The 16,173-nt window shown below is 53.8% G+C and overlaps 1 protein-coding gene and 1 long non-coding RNA gene across 5 annotated transcripts; one reads left to right on the top strand and one right to left on the bottom strand.

Annotated features, from left to right (window-relative positions):
- On the bottom strand, positions 152 to 15,463 carry HAAO (3-hydroxyanthranilate 3,4-dioxygenase). 4 transcript variants are annotated; one of them, XM_005686543.3, is made up of 11 exons: positions 15,186 to 15,463; positions 14,195 to 14,371; positions 11,760 to 11,838; positions 6,721 to 6,804; positions 6,333 to 6,439; positions 3,628 to 3,717; positions 3,249 to 3,292; positions 2,819 to 2,964; positions 981 to 1,049; positions 709 to 791; positions 152 to 611 (listed from the first exon to the last, which is right to left on the bottom strand). In XM_005686543.3, the coding sequence occupies exons 2-11, from the start codon at positions 14,368 to 14,370 to the stop codon at positions 533 to 535; spliced, it is 957 nt and encodes a 318-aa protein (XP_005686600.1). In that variant the 5' UTR covers position 14,371; positions 15,186 to 15,463; the 3' UTR covers positions 152 to 532. The 4 variants fall into 4 exon arrangements, with proteins under 4 accessions (XP_005686600.1, XP_013823046.1, XP_013823048.1 ...); XM_013967592.2 differs by having other exon boundaries at positions 15,149 to 15,463; XM_013967594.2 differs by having other exon boundaries at positions 14,195 to 14,355; positions 15,186 to 15,341.
- LOC108637138 lies at positions 14,307 to 15,663 on the top strand. Its single transcript, XR_001918786.1, has 2 exons — positions 14,307 to 14,377; positions 15,128 to 15,663. It is a non-coding gene; the product is annotated as an uncharacterized LOC108637138 (long non-coding RNA).

A 16,173-nucleotide genomic window follows, 5' to 3' on the forward strand; every position in this document is an offset into this window, starting at 1 on the left:
CCCCAGGACAGGCATAGGAGCACGCGTGGAGGGGCGCACACAGCACGAGCACTTCTCTAAACACGCAGGGGGCTCGATCCCAGACCTTCCACACACCCATGGTCAGCTGGTGCCCAGACCCCAACACACAGTCATAGGAGCACTCAGTGTCTGACAGAGACCACAGGCCGTGTGTGTGCAGACTCGCAGGCACCTGTCGGCCAGCAAGCCTTTATTGAGAGCTTCTTGGCGGCAGGCAAGAGGTGCGCTGAGCCTGTGGATGGAGGGCGGTGAGGGGCCGGCCCCCAGCAGCAGTCCACCCGGCAGAACCACGCAGGGCAGTGGGCTGAGGGCTGTTAGGGGAGAAGGGGAGCTGCGGCCCCCAGGAACCTGGCAGCCTAGCCAAGAGGACAGGAGGAGAAGGGATGATGATCGTCTCCAGGGCCCAGTCCAGGGGATGCTGAGTCTCTGAGCAGCAGTGTACGTAGAAACAGTGGGGCTAGAAGAGTTACTTGGCCAGGGTGGTGCCCTGGGCCCACAGTGGGAGGATCAGTTATCCCAGGGACTTCTTGCAGGCGGGATCCTGGGTCACAGACAGGGCCACGGAGCCTTGCCCTCGCTCCCAGCCATACCTGTGGAGATGCAAGTAGGCAGGGTCAGATAAGGCTGGGGCCCCAGGGAAAGGAGGCCAGGTCCACGGCAGGGGTTAGATCCTCGCAGAGGACTCACAGAGTCCCAGCTGGCACCAGGAGGCTGTCATCAGGGGTCAGGCTCAGGCGCTGTCCCTCCATCGTCACCACTGAGGAGCCCTCCTGGGAAAGAGGAGAAGGAGAAGTAAATGGAGCCTGTTGGGCCACAGCGCCTGTCCGAGCATCTCTGAGTCAGCCTTGGCAAGGAGGCCCTGGAAACTGGTCCATACTGTGGGCATCCAAGGCCCCAGAGCAGCCCGGTCCCCAGGTGCAGGCAGGAGGCATGCCACCCTCTCCCCAGACCCCACTTGCCAGCTGCCACAGCCACACGTCCACGTCCCGTCTCAGGCCTTTGCTGCTGCCTTGTCCGTGGATCATCACCTGGTGGGAAGTGACACGGGTCTTTCTGATGCATCCTGCCCCACGCAGGAGAGGGCTTTGAACCTGGCCCCCAGACACCAGCCCTGTGTGGGCCAGGTGGGGGCCCCACAACGCAGCCTCTGCGTATGCAGAGCAGAGGCCTGGTATTAGAGAGGAAGGCTGCCCAGGCCACAGGCCCTCCCACCCCGATCCCGTCCCAGCCACCTGCTATTGGGGGTCACACGTGCCTGCCCTTCACACGCACATGCACATCTGCTCCCTCTGACACTCGACACAACTACTGCTGACCCGTACGGAGGCACGCCTACCAGGGAGACACTAGGCTCGTGTGTGAACATGGCACAGGGCAGAGCCCCAGAGGATGCCCTCCTCCCTTCCTCTGTGTGATGCCAGGAGTCTGACCTAAGGAGGTGGAGGGAGTTGGGAGGGGATGAGCAAGAGGGAGCAGGAGGCTGAGCCTCTCGGACCTCTATCACCTCGGAAGCCCACAACCGCTGTGTGGGCCATGCTCCTACCAGCCCCGAGTGGGCCTCAGTAGCTATCTGCTGGAGTGAATTGAAGCAGGGAGGAGGAGGGGGTGAGAGAACGGGCGGGAGGGGCTTGGTGGGGCGTGCTGGCTCTCATGGCCCTGTGGAGCTCAGGGCTGGGCTGGCCAGGCCTCTTGGGGCAGGTCTGCACCCAGTGAGCGTCCCTCCACAGGGGTGTCTAAGGCAGCCTCCCAGGGACGTGACAGTGACCAGCTGTAGAGCACAAGCAAGCGTGAGCCCCCTGGCAGGTCTCCTCGTTGCCACACTTGCCGGGCTGGTCTGGGCCTCACACAGGCTACAGTGATCTTTCTGAACTACCACTCTAGTCTGATCACCCGTTCTGCTTCCACACTTGGATAAAATTCTCGTCTCTAGCATAGTCCTTGCACCTTGCCCAGCCCAGGGGAGCTGCCAGCACATGGGCACTGCCTGCTACTCTGGCCATCTAGCAGTTGTGCCTTCTGCCTACTTCCTTGTCCTGGTTCCCCAGCCTCAGCTAACTTCAGTGCCAGCCTGTTTCAAGCCTCCGTGCCTTTACCCAGGCTTCTCCTTCACCTGGAATGCACTTTCCATCTCCCTTTCTTCCTTTTGCAAACTCCTGCAATAGGTTTAAGATTCAGTTTAGACATCACCTCCTCCAGGAAGCTGTCTTCCCTCACAGCCTGGTTCCTCCTTTATCGTCCTATGACTTCCTGTAACTTCTCTACCACAGAACATATCACATGATCATGGCAATCGTTTATCAGACCATATACACTCTGAGGGAGTGACTCTATCTTATTTTCCTACTAAAGCCTAAAACATAATAGACACTCAGTAAATGTTGAATGAAGGGAGACCAGCTTTGGGTCTCTGTGCAACTCTCCACCTAACCCTCACCCCAAATATCTCTCTCCCTCCCGGCTCCCAAGGCTATGATTGGCCAAAGGCCCAGAGGTCCTGGCAGGGGGATGAGCCCAGACTCCCAGGAATCCCTCAGTGGATGGGGCAACCCCCTAATCCCTATTCTGAAGGCAAAGAAAGATTGCTGGGGACCATGTAGCCTCCATCAGCTTCTACTCATGGCAAAGCCATCATTCTCGGAGTCAGGGAGGAAACAAGAAGGCCTATGCTTGTGTCCACAACTAGACTGTGAGTGTGAGTTTGTGTATGAGTGTGTCTGTGTGTGTCCATGTGTGATTGATTAGTTCCATTACCCAGGGCTGCTGGGCTGACTCCCTGGGTGACCCAAGGCTGCATTACCTGGCTCTCATAGGTGTCCCCAAACAAGCTGAGGGGTGTGCCTGCCTGCAGCTCCTTGCGGTGGCCATCCAGCCAGGCCTCCAGGCACATGGGCTCCATGACGGATCGTGTGCTCAGGGGGAATGGTGGTTCCTTGAGCAGCTGGTCTGCACCCACAGCACAGATGTGGTCAGTGTCCTCTGGCTCCACCCACCCAATCCCAGCAGGCTGGGTTCCCAGGGGTCCCAGCTCCCAGTCACTGGAATGGGCTTTGTCTCCAGCCCAGGCACCAAGTAGCCATGTGGGGGTATATTTCATGCCATCTTCTTGTGACTTGAGTACAGGGCAGAGTACTCAAAAGGAGACTCTGTGGTACTGGGGCCAAGACCCACCCTTCCCTGGGAAAGGTCAGGGGAGGGAGAGAGAGAAAGATGGTTCCCAGGGGCCTCACCAGGGTTGGGCTTTCCTGTTCTGTACTGCTCAGAGCTGAAGAACCTGCAGGGACAAAGGGGGAGGAGAAGGGGGCTAAGGACATATGTGTGCACACACGCACACACATACACTCCGAGGTGCAGGAGCCCACACACACTCATGGTGCCCTCACATGATCTGTTGTATATCCACCCACCTTTCCCCTTCCTCCACTCTGCAAGGGGCTTTCCAATTTGGGGCCCTACCATCCCAGGAGGGGCAGACTTTCTCCCTAAATCCTGGGCATCATTACTCCAGGCTGGTGGATGCTCCCCCAGAGCTCTGCTGGGCTGGGTCTGCTTGCCCCCAGCCAGAGCACAGGACCTCCAGAGAGCAAGGGGCAGGGGCTGGGGGCTCACTCCTGGATGATGGGAGCCAACTGCGTGCCGAGGTCCTCGCAGTAGAACCACTTCTCAAACAGGACGTCTGTGGTGTCCCCTACGTAGTACCTGCCAGAACAAAGGACAGGCACCCAGCTCTTCACCTGGGCATCGCAGGGCAGCGTCCCTGAGGCCTGGCTCTGCTTGTGGACTACTGGGCCCGGCTGGCTCCGCGGAGCTGACCACCTGCCGCATCCTGTTAGCGCGACCTAGTGGCCGATGCGCCCACCCACACCCGGCTCTCCCTGGAGGCCCTGTGTGGCCCCAACGTGGGAGGGCTGTTAGCCACCCCACTCCCATAGCTCTTACTGGTTCACCAAACATGACCCTTTACCAAGCAGATAGAGCTCTGAGGTTCAGCAGGGAACTGTGCAACTTGGCAGAGATTACACAACCTTTCAGTGGCCAAAACAGGACTGGAGACAGTCCTAGAAGCCGAGAGAGCATCAGTAACAAGAGTTTTTCCAAAAGAAGAAGCTGAGGCTGAGTCTGATTCTGGCCCTGCAGCTGGATTCCCACTGGCCTGCTGGCAGTCTAGGTCAGAGCACACGAAACCTCAAGGATCCAGCATGCCACAGATGCCCCCCAGATGGGAGGGGTCCTTCTCCTTTTGGGGTCATGGATGCCTTTGAGAACTAGAGCAAAGTGCTGTGTCTCTTCTCCGGAGGAAGGACCATATGTCTCTAGCAGGCTCCCTGTGCCTGGAGAACCCCATGGGCAGAGGAGCCTGGCAGGCTACAATCCACAGGGCCACAAAGACCCCACAAAACCCACAGACTCAACTGAGCGACTTGAGCATGCACACAAGACTCCCTGAAGCCCACCCAGGCCCCCAGCCCAGCTTGGCAGGCAACTCCACTGGCCTGAGGAGTATCTGGCACTGGGGCCGGGCCTCAGGACCCTGTGTAGGTAGTGCATTTACTGACTGGATGCCTAATCCCCAAACTTAGGTCCCAGGACCAGGCCAGCTCTGCTCTTAAGCTCCTCCCAAAAAGAGAAGTGGTTCTGCTTACAGACAACGGTTCATAGACACACAGTGCATCCACCCCGCCTGACACCCTAAGACCTATCCTGGGATGGAGCTGGCTACCAGAAAGCCTCATAACTGGACCTCAGTGCCCTCCAGGAATTGCCTTCAGAGTGGCATTTTAATGTTGAGCCCCTGGCTTTTATTAAAGGTCAAAAGCAGATAAGATCTATTATTGACTTTGCTGTAAAAATGTTCCCAAAGATGCTGTCTTCTCCATTACTAAAGACTCCCTATATAAAGCCCCACTGAAAATTTTATTTTCACATTTAAGGCCAGGCAGCTATTTCTGAAAGACTATTCTGCAGTAGGTTTGCGTGCAATCATTAACATTGCGGTTTTTGCAAAGCATTTAATAGTATGAGAAGTACTCATGATTTTTTTTTAATGTAAAAAAAAGCAAAACTCAAACCCATACTTGCGATAAAACTACAGTGTTTTAAGGAACAGATATGCATGGAAAAGAGATAGAAAGTGCTTTGTTAGGTTTCATTGGTGGGAAGACTTTTTTTCTGTGTGTTTTCTCTTTATTTTTGTTTTATTGAGGTATCATTCACATACTATAAAATTTACCCTTTTCCTGACAAGTGATTCTAATTTTGTTCGTTTTGCTTTCTTGTACTTTTCCAGATTTCAAGGGCAAACCTGTAAGACTTTGGTAATTATAAGAAGGGAAACATTTTTTTAAAATGTCCTTTATAACAGAAGATGTGGGGCAAAGTATCCTGATTTCAGTAGCTTGTTGGGAAATTTTAATTTTCTTAGTTAAAAGAAACCTCAAAAATTGCTTAGCTTTTGCAATAATGAGCCACAGGTTTAGTCCTCCTTTCAGAAGATATTAATCAGGTAACTGACTGGAACCAGATGTGAACTCAGCTGTATAAACAGAGCACCTGTCTCTGCACCCACTTTCGTCCCCTCCTAGGTGCTGACTCACATTGCCATCTTGTTTGTCCTGGCCCAAACTCTGTATTTCTCTACAGCTCCAGATGGGCCACTTTCTAGCAAACTCAACTTCCCTGGGCTCGATTTCTTCATCTGTGGAGTACAGATGATAACAGTACCCGCTGGATAAGGAGATAAGAGTGTTGTGAGGATTAAAGGAATCAACATAAAGTGGTGCCCGACAGTTAGCAAATGTTACACAAATGTCAGCGCTGAGTGTGGAATGAGCTGGGGTGGAGAAACAAGCAGAAGGCCGCACTAATGGAGACTGACTAAACTCTGGAACTGGAGGCTGGGAGAAGCAGCAGTGTTCCAGGCTGCCCTGGCATCCCGGCCCCGGCCCTTCCCCAGCAGACCTCAGTGCAGAAAGCATGGGTTCTGGGACTTCCCTGGGCATCTGGTGTTTAAGACTGTGCTTCCAATGCAGGGGGTGCGGCTGTGATTCCTGGTCAGGGAACTAAGATCCCACTCGCTCTGAGCCTGGCCATAAGGTATCAGGTTAATGGGCCTCCAGGGGGTCACTGAGAATACACCCTCCACTGCATCATCAGACCCACCCTGCTACCTACCCAAATCCCTCCCCATCCGCCAGCAAATGCAGGATCTCCATTGCTACCAACCCTCTCAGCGGTGGTGGAGTGGCTTTCTTGGGTCTGTCTAGGATCCTTTCCCCTCTAACTCTGCCCCAGACCCCCAGATCTGACCCATTTACCTGAGCCCATCTAGTTCTGTTTTCAGCCGCCTCCGCTCAATCACCAGCCCCACTGTGTTGGCAAACCTCTGCGGCGAGTGGGGGACCCCAGCAGGCAGGAGGAAGATCTGCACGGGTGGGAACAAGGTGCCAGCAAGTGTATGGTCCCCACGGGGACCTCAGTGCTGCAGCGCCCCGGGCCTCCCCAGCTGACCACGGTCCGGCCCAGCCCCCACCCCAGGAGCCAGAGAGGATGTCAGGCTGGGCTGAGATGGGCATGAGGAAGCGCCTGAGGATGGGGCTGAGGCAGCTCGGGCAGGGAGGAGGGCAGGAAAGTCTGGGAAGACAAGACTCCACCAAAGCCAGGAAAGTGGGCACCGTGGGCTCCTGTTCCAGGGCCCAGCCTTACCTCTCCCTGCCGAATGACCACATCCCGGTGTTTCCCTCGCTCCAGGACTCGGAGAAGCATGTCCCCCTCCAGCTGGTAAAATACCTGTGAGACAGGACAGCGGACAGGCTCTGACCTCCCCACTCCCTCTTCCGGGCCTTTGGCCTGAGTTCTGCCCAGAAAACCTGAGAAACTTCCCGAAAGCCTCAGAGTTTATGAGCAGCTTGGTCACCCCTGCCTGAGGCCCCAGCTCCCCTGACACAGGCCGTAGATAAACATGCTGGGGACACACGAGGGTAATACTCTGACGTTAAAGTGACGACCAAGGTACCCAGGACACCACAGGTGGTGTCTGGCTCGGGGGCAGGAGGCTGGCTGAGATGCCCACTGGGTAATTTAGGGACCCATTACCCAGGTAAGGAGAACCGCCCCTTCACTGTGTCCCAGGGGCTGGGCCAGCATGTGACTGACAGACCTTGTTTTATTGTGCTGTGCTTTATTGCATTTCCCAGATATTGCCTTTTTCTTTTTTTAACAAATTGAAGGTTTGTGACAACCCTGCACTGAGCAAATCTATTGATACCATTTTCCCAACAGTATTATTTCTAAATTAAGGTATATATATTGTTTTTTTAGACATAATACAATTGCACGCTTAATAGGCTACAGCATGGTATAAATATTTACATGCGCTGGGAAACCAAAAAATTCACATGGCTCACTTTATTGAAATATTTGCTCTCTTTCAGTGGTCTGGAACCGAGCCTGCACTATCTCTGAGGTGTGCCTGAACATTATCAGAACTCTTTATAACAACCTCCAAAAATATTGTTAGCCCCATTCTGCAAAAAAGAAAAAGAGAGGCGCAGAGAGTGAAGTGACTTGCCCCAGGTTTTACACAGTTAGTCCTGGAGCAGCAGTGTGGGCCTGAGTGTAGCTCTGGAGCCAGGGCTGGCTCCTCTGGCCACAGTGAGCCCTGGAAAGGGGCTGGGCTGCTCCAAACCCCTCTGGACATCGGCTGGCCATGGAAATGTTGGGCTCAGTGCTGGGAGCTGGGATATTCGAGTGGGGGTGGCAGGGGCTTGAGGATGGAAGCCCTCATTTCCTGCTGTCTCCCTGGGGTGCAGCCCGGTGGCGCTGCAGGGCTCCTGTTGTGCTTGCCCTCTTCCACCCTAAGTCCCTAATTGATGTGTTTACTGAGACCACCCATGGCACTGGGAGGAGGAGGAGGAAGACACATTTTCTCTCTACCAGTCACACATTGCATGGGTGTTAAAGACCCCAGCCAAATAGTTGAAGGGTTGTTATTAATAATAACGATTACTATCATCATGTAAGGAGTTAGAGGAGATAGAGGTTCTTTCCCAGAGTCTACTAAGAGAAATCAAGTGGGCTCAGGAAAACTAGAGAAATGTGGCTTTACAGTCTGACACACAGGCAAGCTGACACAACACCCCTGAAGGGCAATTTGGCAAAGGGCAGAAAGAGCCTTCACAGCTCATGCCTCTATAAGGATTTCTGGGATGCCAGACCTTTCATGCTGAAACTGGGAACTTGACCTAGTCATTCCATCTCTAGAAAAGTGGCTTCAGTGAGTCAGAAGTGCACCTGCCTCGTGGTGGACATACATGGCTGTTTTATCACGGTGTGTGGTAGTTTAAGGCATCACCTGGTCCTCAGCTCAGCCAGTCACCATGGGCCTTTGGCCAATTCAGTTAGTCTTTCTATGCCTCCATTAATTTATCTATAAAATGACAGTATCTACTCAGAATGTTGTCCAGGATGCTGTATACAAAAATAGACAATACATAGCACCCAGTAATCTCTAGCTATTAATATTAGTGATGGAAAGAATAGCAAAACTAATGCTAATAATAACAACAGGGGAAATCGCATTATTTTATGATAGAGACAAAATATGGAACATTATGCAGCCATTAAAAGCTACATTTTTGCATAACTGTCAGTAAAATGGAAAAATGCTAAAGTTATCCAGTTAAAGCAAGATTCAAAATGACACCAGCAAGATTCTATTTATTGTTGTTGTTTAGACTATGTCTGAGAATTCTAATTACATAGTGTATAATACATGTGTAAACCAGGCTGTGTTCACGGTGCTCCCATGAGTGGTGGGATTATGAATGAGGTACATATTTACATTTGTCTTTTCTGTATTCTGCACATTTTCTACAATAAACAATCTTTACTCTTATTATTTAATATAATTCATGCAAGTTATTTAAAACAAATAAGAAAAAACCTATCAGTCTCTTTTAGGGAACAATTCTGCCAACTCCCTCAAACCCCTTCAGCTAGGAGAAAACCTCTATGTGTATGTATGTGGGGAGATGTCCTTTCATGGTTGGAGGGAGAGGAGGAAGAGCCTAGAGAATTCTAGAGAGAGGGCCGTAGCCCTTAGGCCCTGCAAATATCAGGGAAAACAGGAATTGGGGTGGGGGTGAGGGGCTGGGCCAAAGTCAAGCCCTTTCTGGCAGGCTACAGGGTGTTGGTGGCCATTAAACAAAAACATAGAAAGGAAGTGGAATTTTAGAGGCCTGCGTTGTCATGGGTGGGCTTCCCTGGTGGCTCAGAGGTTAAAGTGTCTGCCTGGAATGCGGGAGACCCGGGTTCGATCCCTGGGAAGATCCCCTGGAGAAGGAAATGGCACCCCACTCCAGTACTCTTGCCTGGAGAATCCCATGGAGGGAGGAGCCTGGTAGGCTACAGTCCATGGGGTCGCAAAGAGTCGGACACGACTGAGCGACTTCACTTTATTGTCATGGGTGGGTGGTGGAAGGGCGGGGGGTCGGTGTTTCCTGGTGGCTCAGCAGTAAAGAATCCACCTGTCAATGCAGGAGACTCGGGCTCAGTCCTTGGGTTGGGAAGATCCCCTGGAGAAAGAAATGGCAAACCACTCCAATATTCTTGCCTAGGAAATTCTATGGACAGAGGAGCCTGGTGGGTTACAGTCCTACTGTATGGGTTCACAAAAGAGTTAGACATGACTAAGAAACTAAACACCACCACAACCTATGGTGAGGGACAGGTCTCATCAGCAGAGGTGCAGATCCTGAACAGCAAAATATCCGAAACAGCCACGGGCAATCCAAAAGGAATGATGCTCTATTTGGAAGTAAATGATGTTTGGGGCCTGGGGCTAACTAGAAGATTAACTGTACCGGCTCAAGCTGCTGCTGAATCAAATCTGGCCTGCACAGCCTGGAAAGGCCTTACAGGCAGGCGGGGCCAGAGAGGGGCTAAGGGTGCCGAGAACCCAGGCACCTCCGCTCTGTGCCAGGCTCTGTGCACATACCCTATACACACTGCATCCTTCCGCCAGGCAGGGCTGAGGTCCCCCATCAGCTGCAAGGAAAATCCTGCAGGTTCAGAGATGTGGTGTGCAGGTGTGCTCAGATGTGCCCAACTCTGTGACCCTGTAGACCATAGCCCACCAGGCTCCTCTGTCCATGGGATTTCCCAGGCAAGAATGTTGGAATGGGTTGCCATTTCCTACTCCAGGGATCTTCCTGACCCAGGGATCAAACCCAAGTCTCCTGCAGTTCCTGCATTGGCAGGTGGATTCTTTATCCCGCTACCACCAGAGAAGCCTCCTGGTGATGGGAGGTGAAAGAAAGCGAAAGTGAAAGCCGCTCAGTCATGTCTGACTCTTTGCGACCCCATGGTCTATATAGTCCATGGAATTCTCCAGGCCAGAATACTGGAGTGGGTAGCCTTTCCCTTCTCCAGGGGATCTTCTCAACCCAGGGATCAAACCCAGGTCTCCTGCACTGCAAGTGGGTTCTTTACCAACTGAGCTGTCAAGGAAGCCCATCCAAATCACATGATTGGTAAGAGGCAGACTCCAGGCCCACCTGACTCCCAGCCCAGGCTCTCTTGCACCTCTTCACTCCAAGGGAAGGAATGGGCTAAGTGGAACGTGTGTGGTGGGTGAAGCCTGGGCACCTGAAAGGCAGAGGCCTGAGCTCAGCCAGGAGAAAAATTCAGCTCAGTGGCTTCCCTTCCCTCACTGGGAAGAGGCCTGGCCCCTGGAGTCTCCTTTGTTCCAGCTGGGTGAGGACAGGCAGGGACAGCAAACACACAGACAGTCCTGTGGCTTCCAGCGTTTGACCTGTGGCTGGCCCTCTCCCTCACCTGAGGCGGAACCAAGCCATCAAAAACAACCTCTAGCCAAATTCCTCCCAGCCACCTGAGTGTCCCTCCAGAGTGAGACACCTGCTCAAGTCATCCCTGCTCACGAGCTAGCAAGCCAGCAGTCAGGGCTTGGTTTAGACCCCTAAGTGGATATTCGTCCACCAGAGTGGGTGGGGTGGAGTCTGGTGAGCAAGCTGAACCCTGGACCTTGAACCCTAGCAGCAGGTCCTTCGAGAAGATAGGCGCCCCCCAATCATGACGATCCTTTGCCACCAGAGATTCTGAGAGCTGGGAACCCATCTGTGTCTCTCAAGGGGACCCATCTTTTTACTTTTGATTTACTTTTGGTTACTCACTCAGAAACACAGCTCAAAATTCAAGGTACAAAAGGGTATTCAGTACAAATCCCCCTTCCCACCTGCGCACCCCTTCATCAAATAGCTCCCAGCAACTGATGTGCCTTGCGCCCTCTAGATGAGGAGAGGGCCCTCCCAGTCCTAACCCTTCTCAAGGAACTTGGCTCCTGGGACCAGAGTGGAGCGCCCAGGTCCCTCTCAGCATCTGGGTCCCATTTTGGAGGCCAATCTTGCATTATTCAGGTTTGGGGGTGAGGGGACTTGGGCATCCCCTTGGACCATGGATGGCCCCTGTGTCCGGGGGCTGATGCCCAACAGCTGGAGCCTCTCACACCCGCAAAGCCTGGGCTCTTTCCTGTGGCTTCCCCAGCGGGGCTCCTTCGAGGACGGAGCTATCAAGGGTGTCGCTGGTGCCCACAACTTCCAGGCTGCAGTTCCGCACCATGGTTTCAGTTGTGCCCCCCTCCCCCTCATCCACAGGCTCTGGTTCCGGCAGGCGAAGTCACCCTCCCTCAGTGCTGGGTCAAGGGAGGGGGCAGTCCGCAGGCCTACCTCCTCACCCTCCTCGATGTGGTAGTCCTTCCTGGTGTTGGGACCCCCCACGAACATGATTTTGAGCTGCTTCTGGTGCCTGCAATGGATGAGGGGGGTGAGGTCCTGAACTGGCTCATGGGAGAAAACAGGAGGGTTGCAGGGGCCTGTGGGGGTCTGGAGGAGGCCCACACTTGGGAGAGGGAGAAGGCTATTTCTGTGGCACTGTCCCCGAGAGTCTCCGTTTCCATCTGCGTGTGCATCCGAGGGTCTGTGTGTGTGTGTCTGTGACTGTGTGTGTGCCCATGTCCTTCCTCTGCTCAAAACCCTCAAGCCTGGGACTTCCCCGATGATCCAGTGGCTAAGACTCCACGCTCCCAATGCAGGGGGTCTGGGTTTGATCCCTGGTCAGGGAACTAGATCCCACATGCGGCAACTAAGATCTGTTGCAGCCACATAAATAAAAGCAACCTTCCAGCAGCTTCCTATGTTTTCTCTGCCTTATATTCATTCATATGTCGAAATCCTAACCCCAGTACCGCAGAATATGACCTAATTGGGAACTAGGGTCATTGCAGGTATAATTAGTTAAGCTATGATGAGATCATACTGGCATGGGGGTGTGGGGAGTGCTCTAACCTAATATGACTGGTGTCTGGAAGACTGGAAGATTTAGACACAGTCACACTCATGAGGAGAATGCCATGTGAAGAAAAAGGCAGAGAGCAGAGTGATGCTGCAAACGACAAGGAGTGCAAAGACTGCAGCCACACCTCCTGGATCAAGGAGAAGCTCGGAGCAGCGTCTCCCTCACAGCACGAGGGGACACAGCAGCCCTAGTGGGCTTTCCCCTTCGTTCTGCTCTGTGGCTCACCACGTCTGCCTGCCTGCCTACCTGCACCCCTTGTTTGTTTCTACGTATTGGCTGCCTCCTCCCACCAGAATGTCCTCTCCACCAGGAAGGGGCTTCCGCCAGTTTCTTCCTGTGTATCTCCGGGGTCCAGAACTGTGCCTGGCGTGTGGTTGGTGCTCACATGCACACATCTGCTGAATGAGTGAAGGGAGGACCTGCACTTTGTGGTTACTAATATCAGGGCAGTGCTGGAGAGCGCGGTGGGGGCCTGGAGGCTGCTGCAGCCTGGAAGTGCCCAGGGTGATGAGGGTGGAACCACAGCAGCGGCGTGGGGCTGGAGAGGAGCGGGTGAATGTGAGTCACCATGAGGGGGAGAGGTGGAGGACTGAGGATAGAGATGAAGTGGAGGAGAGAGTTGGGGGTGACAAAAGTACTAGAAGAGACAAGGTTTGGGGGTGGGGGATGTTGACTGTTACTGCAGTATTGCGCAGTCACAAGAGGGTGGACTTTGGAGTCAAACTCTTGCATGGGCTTGCACCGTGCCCCACACTAGCTTTGTGACATTGGCAAAGTTCCTTGTTAAGATTCCCTGCCCTGGACTAGGACTTCCCTTGTGGCTAAGACTCCATGCTCCCAGGGCAGGGGCCTGGGTTCCACCTCTGGTCAGGGAACTTGATCTCACATGCCACAACTAAAGATCCTGCATGCCACAGATCTCAAGTGCTGTAACTAAGACCCAGCACAGCCAAACAAATAAATATTAAGGAAAAAATCCCACCTCATGGGGCTACTGGGAGAATTACCTGAGACAATGTGAAAACGCCTGGTAGTCTCCAACTAGTCAAGGTGTTAGCGATTGGAGCTGGGCGGTTTGAAAAGCTACCTTGTTGATGTTCTGTGGACCCAGCAAACGCGAGACTGTGACCCTGGAGCTGGGAGCGCAGAAGGCCCCACACCCCAGGTGACTGAGGGGGAGGAGGTGAGGAGGCCACAGGGAGGGCCTGAGGCCTCAGCTGGAGGAAGACTGCCGGACCAGGGTCAGCCCTGTTGGGTGCTGGGGGCAGAGGTGGCTAGGGAGGCCTGGTGGGAGTCTGTGTGTGTGCCCAGCTGCAGAGGGGGCCAGGAAGAGCACCAGAGAGCCTGCCCCAGGAGCTGACCCTGACTTCACCCTCTGCCTGCAGCTTCCTGGGCCCAGTAGGGGTGTAATACTGAACAGTTCCCAGACCTCGGTTCTACTATAATTCTGGGGTATCGACCTCCCCACCCCCCAGTTTCTGAGAGGCAGCTGGGGTTGGAGCGCTGTTTCTCAGCCCTGGAAGGCAGGGCCACCACTTAGCACCTGCATCTCTCTAGTCTCGGTAGGTCACCCAGCTTCCTCAGACGACAAGGCCCGTCATCTCCACGCAGTCACCAAAAAGAGGAACAGAGGAGGGTGGGGAAACCCGTAACAGTCCGTCCTCACCCTCCTGTGATCACCACGAGGATGGCATCCCCCTTCTGCAAGCTTCTGGGAGGAGGAACTCGGAGGTTGAGGGGAGCAGTTGGAGGATGGCAGGGAGGTGAGAACAGAGGGCAGGAGGGTGGGGGCGTGCGTGCGACTCACAGGAGCTTGTTGCAGACCGGGGGCAGGAAGGAGCCCCGGTTCTCCTCCACCCACGCCTTCACTCTCACTGGGCTCTCCATGGTCTCCCGGGAGCCGCACTCCTGAGCGTGTCCTCCGCTCTGTCGAAGGGGCGCGCCTCTGCCCGGCCACCTATTGGCCGCCTGGTTAATAAGCATCCTGAGGGTCAAAGGGCGGGGCAACAACCAGGACTCTCTGTGGCCCCTCTCGGACTTTGGTCTGGGAATCCCCCACCCCCCACCTCGCGCTCGGTGCCGCCCCGCCAGGCCCCTCGCCACATCCCGGGCTCTCTGCCCACCCGCGTGAGAGTGGAGCGCCCGATCCAGGCTTAGGACACGGGATCCAGAACCTTCCTGGCCCCTTGTCCCCAGACTTTCCGCCTGGGACCCAGGGAGACCCCCTAAGAAATCCTGTAAGGAGGAGAAGGCGGGTTTGGAAACCCAAGCGCCTGATCACTGGGTTGCTGACACTGGATTGAGGCCTCAGTTTCCTCATCTGTAGACTGGGAATGCCGGGGTTGCACAGCGGCCACCGTAGGCCCCGACTGATGTTGGTCCCCTGTCCGGTCACTAGGACAGAGATCAGGCCAGAGCCCGCAGATGTGTTGGGTGCCATTTGCTCGGCTCTGTCAGTGACTGGTTGGAGAGAAGACGGAGGAGAGGCGGCGGGCGCACTGCTGGGAGACCGTGATGCTAGACAGGGACCCGCCAGGCCGGGCTTGGGGGTCGGCCCCTCACCTACGCTCGCAGGTGCCAGGCAGAGCGCAGACAGGGTGCCTGGCGCTGTTCTGAGCTCCTTTCGTGTCTTGGGGCGTACTCAAGTCACACCACAATTTACGAGGAGTTTCACAGATGCAGACCCAGGCACTGGGACCGGGAATCTGAGGTGAGGTGGGGAGGGCGGACAAACCTAAAGCGCTGATGATTCCAGCCTAACCTGGATCCTCGCGAGCCGGCGGAGACCCGATGCTTGCCTGTGTGGGTGCGGAGGCGGGGAAGGCCAATTGGACACCTGCTTTCTTCTCTTTCTTCCAGACCCAGAATTCTTGGGAAGACTGCGCGCGTTGGAAGAGGGCCGGGAGGGGACGTGGTGGTGGCCAAGAGGAAAGGAACAGAGCTGACACCAGAATCTAGACTGGAGAGTTTAGAAGAAATTCGAAACTCCTCCGACTCCCGTCCCGCACCCCATCTTGGCCCCTCCCTGCTACGTAGGGTGGGCGGGTTTTCTCAGCGTCCTCAGTCACAGCGCTCCTGGTGCAAATGAAAACCCAGTCAGGTAGCAGGCAAGATTCCTGCCCTCCCCCGCTGGGCCCCTCCTGTTTCCTCTCCACGCACCCTCTTCCCTTTCTCCCTCCTTTTTCTTTTTAGTTATTTATTTTAGAACCTTTTTTTTTTTTTTTGCTGAGTGTTTCTTTCTAGACTCTTGTTTGGCACCAAAATAACTCAAACCATCTTCTTTATCTTTCTCATCTACAAGTAAGCAGAGGAGATGTAAACAATGACACGTGAAACACCAAGGATCTAGGATGTGTGGGGTTTGCTTTGGATGTTTGTTAAATGGAAGGGTGGGTGGGTGTGTGGATAAAGGCATGAATGAATTCCCACTAATAGGGGAAGCAAAACCCAAAAAACTCCATGATTTCAGCCCAACAGATGTTCTGATATGCAGTTCAAGGAAAACAAGGACAGTTTTCCTGCATCTTATTCTTTAAACGTTTTATTTTATATGGGAGTATAGTTGATAAACAATGTTATATTAGTTTCAGGTGTAGAGCAAAGTGATTCAGTTATACATATACATACATCTATTCTTTTTCAAATTCTTTTCCCACTTGTTATATAATATTTTTTAAAACCTCTTTGTTTTGTATTGGGGTATAGCCAATTAAAAATGTGATAGTTTTAGGTAAACAGCAAAGGGACTCAGCCATACATATACATGTATCCATTCTCCTCCAAATT

Source organism: Capra hircus, chromosome 11, assembly GCF_001704415.2.
Source record: "Capra hircus breed San Clemente chromosome 11, ASM170441v1, whole genome shotgun sequence".
NCBI classification, from domain to species: Eukaryota; Metazoa; Chordata; class Mammalia; order Artiodactyla; family Bovidae; genus Capra; species Capra hircus.